General features: G+C 44.0%; 2 protein-coding genes across 3 annotated transcripts in view; one reads left to right on the forward strand and one right to left on the reverse strand.

The window, feature by feature from the left end:
• Positions 1–534: 534 nt before the first annotated feature.
• The window catches only part of LOC134185612 (deleted in malignant brain tumors 1 protein-like), a 9,142-nt gene continuing 2,602 nt past the window's right edge, over positions 535–7,074 (forward strand). The window contains exons 1-15 of one of the 2 annotated variants that reach the window (XM_062653447.1): positions 535–717; positions 1,272–1,331; positions 1,470–1,654; positions 1,722–1,788; positions 1,855–1,881; positions 1,956–2,015; positions 2,834–3,079; positions 3,155–3,184; positions 4,075–4,380; positions 4,449–4,484; positions 5,027–5,084; positions 5,245–5,416; positions 5,468–5,534; positions 5,600–5,911; positions 5,972–6,078. In XM_062653447.1, coding sequence (XP_062509431.1) covers positions 582–717; positions 1,272–1,331; positions 1,470–1,654; positions 1,722–1,788; positions 1,855–1,881; positions 1,956–2,015; positions 2,834–3,079; positions 3,155–3,184; positions 4,075–4,380; positions 4,449–4,484; positions 5,027–5,084; positions 5,245–5,416; positions 5,468–5,534; positions 5,600–5,911; positions 5,972–6,078 — 1,869 coding nt within the window. In that variant the 5' untranslated portion in view covers positions 535–581. The remainder of the gene's footprint in view (positions 718–1,271; positions 1,332–1,469; positions 1,655–1,721; positions 1,789–1,854; positions 1,882–1,955; positions 2,016–2,833; positions 3,080–3,154; positions 3,185–4,074; positions 4,381–4,448; positions 4,485–5,026; positions 5,085–5,244; positions 5,417–5,467; positions 5,535–5,599; positions 5,912–5,971; positions 6,079–7,074) is intronic. The other variant, XM_062653448.1, reaches the window with a different exon arrangement.
• LOC134185613 (uncharacterized) overlaps positions 2,196–7,074 on the reverse strand; it is a 13,283-nt gene continuing 8,404 nt past the window's right edge. Inside the window, exon 7 of the mRNA XM_062653450.1 lies at positions 2,196–2,336. The gene's annotated coding sequence lies outside the window, so the exon portion shown is untranslated. The remainder of the gene's footprint in view (positions 2,337–7,074) is intronic.

A 7,074-nucleotide genomic window follows, 5' to 3' on the forward strand; every position in this document is an offset into this window, starting at 1 on the left:
AGCAATCAAAGTTAGAGATTAATCGCATTATGAATTCAACCATCCCTTTCCACATACAACACACACTTTACTGGATGCTGCAATGCCACAGCAAATGGATGGATAACATACGGACCATTCATCATGCGTTCTTAGATCTCATCACCTTGTACCTTCACTCTCTCTCCCTCCTACTATGCACATTAAGCGGAGATAAGTGAGAAAAGAAGAAGCAGTTGATATTGTAGCATGCACGAGTGATGATGCAATGGATCCTAGATTGTCCATTCATCCGTGATACAGTAGAGTTGTACAGCCTCGTTAAGAGGTGTCCACATGACATCCAGTTGTAATCTGCACTCACACAGACGGCAACAAAATTTGACGGAAGTTGACTTGCAGCAAGAATAGCGCACGGTCAATGCAAACAAACTCAGTAGCTCCCACCTCTGCAGTGCCAGCCGCAGTAGCAGCAGACAGAAGTGGGCGTTGCAAGCTGTTGGCTGCGAATTTGCGTGGGAGATTTCCGGCACGTTCACAGCACACCACATCACACCGATTAGCTAACTACCTACCAAGCCACTGTTATTGAAGCCATCGACATGACGAGTGCTGTTTCTCTCTTCTGTGCGCTCACCTTGTGCAGCCAAGTCCATTCATTGTCGCCAACGTCAGAAATACCAATAACTGAAGTGGATACCTTACCAACTGCATCTGCACCTCCAAGTTCAAATCAAAGTAAGGCAAAGCATTACTGCACAGACGTAGGAAAGAGCAACCCGATTTTGCTCCGCTTTTAAAAAGTTGAATGGTTGCTGTATCGGTTAGTGCTATTGCAGGGGATTGCCAGGAGGTATGACAGTGGTGTGTACGTAGCCAGTGAGTTGTATGTGTGCATGTGCCCTAGTAGATCAACAAATCAAGTGCCGGTTAATTATGAAAGAGCAACCTTTGTAACAACTGTGCTCCAGTTGCAGCCATATGTGCTGTACACTGTGCATGTGAAGGTCTAGCTGCTGAGTTTGCCTCCGACTGGCGACCAACCGACTTCAAAGTTCGATCACCTGACCAGAAATGATGGAGGTGTTTCATTGTTAGCTCGTGCTCCTCATCTTGTCCTTCATCAGCTCACCGCCTCCTTTTCCTTCATGATTCCAAACCAACTCACGTTTTGCAAAAGTTGTGATCACAACCATCTTCTAAAATGTGGTTTGTTTGTATGCACCACATAGAGGCACATCCTTTGCCATAAGACATCGATGCTTTTACACTGACTTTGTTCCTGTGTGCAGCTGTTATACGTCTGCGAGATGGAACGACAGAAGCAAACGGGCGAGTTGAAGTCTACATCAGTAAGTTAGATACTCAAACAGACGACAGACTTGCATACAACATTGTCAGCATTGAAAGCAATGCTCACGCCTCACAACATCAGAATAAATGACATGAGTTGGAAGGTTTCAAGCATGCCTGTCACCTTCTTTCTGTAGATGGAAGGTGGGGCACCGTCTGTGACGACAAATGGGACATGCTCGATGCAGCAGTCGTGTGTCGCCAGCTCGGCTTTGCTACAGCAGTGATGGCAGTCTCGAGCGGCCAATATGGTTCGGTCGACAACGACGTTCCGATTTTGATGGACAACGTCGCCTGTAACGGACACGAAGACACAATACAGGTTAACTGACCAACAAGAAAGAATGGAGTTTGAGTGTATGTATGTACATCTTGTTTGGCTGTCGCAGGAGTGCACACACGTGACAGAAAGTGATGCAAACTGTGCACACAGTGAAGACGCTGGAGTCGTTTGCTGTAAGATTGAGTTTGTCTGTATCATCCAGTAGCTTGATATTGCAGAATGTGCGTTGTCTCTTCTAGATCCTTCGACAAACGTGACCGTCAACGGTATGAAGAGTCTATCAGTGCATGTTGGCATGCACGTTCGCTGTATAGTAAATCTCTGAAATGTGTCCTTGCAGTGACGATCAGATTGCGAGGAGGAACGTTTGAGAACGCCGGACGCGTGGAAGTTTTCCACGGTGAGACATTCTGTTCGCAATACCTTGTCTCTTCTCTCTTCTCTCTCCTCAGTTGCGTCTCTCCAACTGCAAACATTAAAAGACGAGCCTCTAGGGTCATACAGACTTTTTGTATTAAAGCAGAATCCCTTGCAAGACCAGCCTATACCTGAAAGGGCTCCTACTAAATATATTCTATCCATATCTATGTATTGAACAGGCTTTATTAACCATTTGAAAATAAGTCAATAACAAGAACAACAACAGAAGGATATCCATCTCATCTTATCTTAACAGCATCATCGGGATCATCTCACCAAACAAGTGGAGAGAAGCTGGCAACTATAATTAGAAGTCACAGTTACAAATCCATCTACACAAATACTGCAGGAAAAAGGAAAACGACTACTCTGATATTTCATATATTGTTAGACATCATGAATATACAACGTAAATCCATAACAATACAACAATACGTGTCAATAGAACTGGAAGTGTCTTTTCAGAATTAGAAATCTTCTGTAACACCTATGATCCAGTCAATGACTCTTACTACATAAACTATTAAGAGACAAAAAGGTACACCCCTAGCGGGTTCCTACAAACTGTCTATATCTATATACTATCTATCAATATCTATATACTGTATATCTATATCTATACATTATCTACCTATATCTATCTATGTAAGACTTATCACACCTTGTCCATAATTATTGTCTAGAAGGCAACGCGTACCAATATTGAGCGCAAGCCAGGGCCTTATTGAGTCACGCACTGTTGTGCTTTTCATGTTGCTATACATAAACTATTCATGTTGATCTGATGTGTGTCTGTAGGTGGGATGTGGGGCACTGTCTGCGACGACGGTTGGGATATTGCGGATGCTAGGGTGGTGTGTCGTCAGCTCGGGTTTCCTGACGCAATCCTCAGTTCAACAGGAAGCTCTTTTGGAGAAGGAAACGGCAGCATATGGATGGACAATGTTGAGTGTTCAGGAGATGAAGCCAGGCTTGAAGACTGCATTTTCTCAGGATGGGGAGTCAATAATTGCGGTCATACGGAAGATGCAGGAGTTATTTGCAGTAAGATCCCACAAACACGTGTCTGTCTGTCTGTCTGTCTGGTTAACTATTTTGTTCTTTCCAATAAATGTGTAGGAACTATGGCCAATGACACTTTGTCTAACGGTATGACGTCTGATGCAGTGGTGTAGCGTGAGTGTGAGGGTCTGGGGGTAATAAGACAAGCTCTAGTCCAAACCTTTTCATATACATTGCATACCTCTAGTTTGAAATTATCAACGCTATCACAGCTCATCATACCCATAGGTAAACATCCGCTCATGAACTTTATCGGTTTGTGATTGGCTGTTCTTTCATTAACCCTGAGCGCGCATGCGCTAGGGTTACAGTAATACAGCTGTGGACCAACGGCTGCACAATGAAGTGTTCATTAGCGTGCCAGATGTCCACAATCCCACGTGCGAGTCACTGTGTCCAGCCCCTTTCTCACGCTCTTCATGTCGTGTAATTAGCAAGTGCAAGTACACTGTACGTTTGCAGTAGCTGTTCCATAGCTAGCAGCAAAGGGTTAGCACTTCAGTGCTTCTTCGTTGTCTATACAATTGCCATGTACGACCAAAAGCGCATATAGACAGACAGATAGATAGATAGATAGAAAAATAGGTAAATAGTCACGAAGACCGGAAAAGTGCTCGAGCCCTTTTGAGTACGCTAAACGCTCAGTCACGTGATTTTTACAGAATCCGTTTCTGGTGGTTCATAGCTGAAATAATTGCAATTGTCAGACCATACCCTTGGTAATTCCAGACCATGCCCAAAAAGTCTCTGTAGGGTTACTCCCTGTCTCCCATAGGTTTAAGAGTCGAGATGGTCGCCTCCTCCTACGAGACAAGACGTTTCTCCTCAATCAGTCTTTCTCCTCGTAGGGGGGATAACTGGCTGGACTCTACAGCCGATGAGTGTCCAGCCGATGTTATCCTGTTAGCTATGCTACTTGTATCATGAATGCATGATTGTCTTGCTGGGCTAATGTTTACCCAACTTGTTGTGCATAGTGACGGTACGTCTTGTCGACGGTTCATCCAACACAAACGGTAGAATAGAAATCCAGAGAAGCGGTGTGTATGGCACAATGTGCGACGACAACTGGGACATCAACGCAGCAACCGTCGTTTGTCGTCAACTCGGCTTCGCTGACGCACTCGTTCCCATCGGAAAGGCATTCTTTGGCCAGGGACGCGGTCCTGTGTGGCTGGACAACGTCGTTTGCACTGGACAAGAAACCAGTATAGACAAATGCAAGCACAGCGGCTGGGGTGTACACAACTGTGGTCACTCAGAAGACGCAGGCGTCTTCTGCTGTATAATTTCACCATTTCTGCCTTCCTATTTTGCAGTGATTTTTTTATTGTTTTCTGTTTGTATGCAGCGGATGTACCGGTAAAGGATATAATAGAACCAAAACGTAAGTACATTGATTACTCTCTTCACACCGTCTCATATGATGTATGTATGTTAGGTGCAAAGTATGGACCTGGACAATCCATGGATTGGTCTGCTCAAAGCATGGATCCATGTTTTGCGCGACAATCCATGGACTGCACAGACTGAAAAGCGCAAAGCATGAATTCGGACAAACCTAGCCCTAACCCTAACCCTAACTCAAACCCTAACAGTAATCCCTAACCCTAACGCTACCCCTAACCCTAACACCTAACCCTAACCCCTAACTCTGACGCTAACCCTAACACTAACACTAACCCCTGATACACTAACCCCTGATACACTAACCCCTGATACACTAACCCTGACTCTGACCCTAACCCTACGGCCGTCCTCACTCTCAGACTGTTGAATGGATATATCTCACTACACACACTCCCTGGATTGTTCGTGCAAAGCATGGATCCACGCTTTGAGCAGGCCAATCGATGGACTGTCCAGCTCCATGCTTGGCGCCCTACACGTACATGCACCTCGATGCTCTAACTAATTATATATTTACAGTAACGATTCGTCTTGTTGGAGGGAATGATTCCCACTCGGGCCGTTTGGAAGTGTGGAGGTAAGCAGAACATTACGCAACTAGATACAATTTTCTAGACGTCATGCCTGATAAATTTTTAAAAATTGCGAATATTGAACAATTTAAAATGTCACGATTTTAGACGCTATAATATATCGATATGTACCTGTTTCCTATCTAAACTCTCAAAATGCTGTAGACGTGGTATCTGGGGAACTGTGTGTAACGACAACTGGGATTTCCTAGACGCAATGGTGGCATGCCGTCAATTGGGATTTCCTTCTGCACAAGACACCTTAGATGTTTCCCCAGGTGAAGGCCTCATCTGGATGGATGACTTAACATGCACTGGCAAAGAACAAAGACTTGAAGTAGCACAATCAAAAATTGTGTTTACTTCATTCAATAATCAGTTTATGTAGGATTGTCGCTTTGCCGGTTGGGGTTCACACAATTGCCGACATGAAGAAGACACAGGAGTTACATGTGGTATGGGAACTCACATAACAACATCCACACTGGTGTAACACGCCCATCAACTGCCTGTCTTCTAGAGCCGAATGGTCGTCCTACAATTTCATCTGTCAAAGTAGAAGGACCATATAGTGTCTCACTGCAGTGGATTCCACCTCTACTCAAATCCAGTGTAATCTATCACTACATCATCTACTATGTGGAAACTTCACAGGCTAACAGATTGGACATCGTCCGACCTTTAGTGGAGACACCTGACAATAGAACGTCCATACGTCTTAAGAACCTGAAAGCAAACACAGCATACACATTCCAGATCAAAGCATTCATAGAGAGATGGTACGGACAGTATTCCCGTCCATTGCAAGCAACAACAGAAGACGATGATACAGGCAAGTTATGTGCCATCCTATTCATTCCGGGTAATCAGTGATGTTTTGTGCCAACATCAGGTTCCACTATAGAAGTTGCCATTGATTATTACAACACCACAGCTACATCCATATTCCTCAGCTGGAAGCCTCTCACCAACGACCGACTAATGTTCTCGTATTATAAGGTACAGTAAGTGAGTTATCCACTCCAATACATAACAATGACTCCTATAGGTGGCCATCCTGGGCAGTTCCAATAACATTTACTGGCAAAAAACTTCGTAAACTGTTCAAAGCGACCACCTATTTTATAATAGTCACAACCAACTACCCAACCTTTGAAATATAACATTGTTAGGTAACCAATCTAGGTGACAACACGCCACAGTCAATAAACATTTCAATGTGTAGTATCAATCGCAGTGGTTTGTTATAAATATCAACCATTAAGAAAAAAGTTTTTGTGTTTATGTAATATCTTTATTTATCAACCAAACTTGATATGAATGGATGGCCGAAACCAAATATTAAAATGTAAAATTTGAGAATTCAAAATACCTATACATATATGTATTATACACACACGTACCCACCACTACAGACAAACACACACAGTGACACACACACACACACACACACACACACACACACACACACACACACACACACACACACACACAGTGACACACACACACACACACACACACACACACACACACACACACACACACACACACACACACACTCACACTCACACACTCACACATACACATACATGTATACAAACACACACACATGTATACAAACACACACACACACACACACACACACACACACACACACACACGTGCACACACACGTGCACACACACACAACACTCACACACACACACAACACACAACATACACACACACACACACACGTGCACACACACACACGTGCACACACACACAACACTCACACACACACACAACACACAACATACACACACACACACACACACACACACACACACACACACACACACACACACACACACACACACACACACATACACACACACACACACACACTCACACACTCACACATACACACACATGTATACAAACACACACACATTGTATACAAACACACACACACACACACACACACACACACACACACACACACACACACACACA

Source organism: Corticium candelabrum, chromosome 10, assembly GCF_963422355.1.
Source record: "Corticium candelabrum chromosome 10, ooCorCand1.1, whole genome shotgun sequence".
Classification (NCBI taxonomy): Eukaryota; Metazoa; Porifera; class Homoscleromorpha; order Homosclerophorida; family Plakinidae; genus Corticium; species Corticium candelabrum.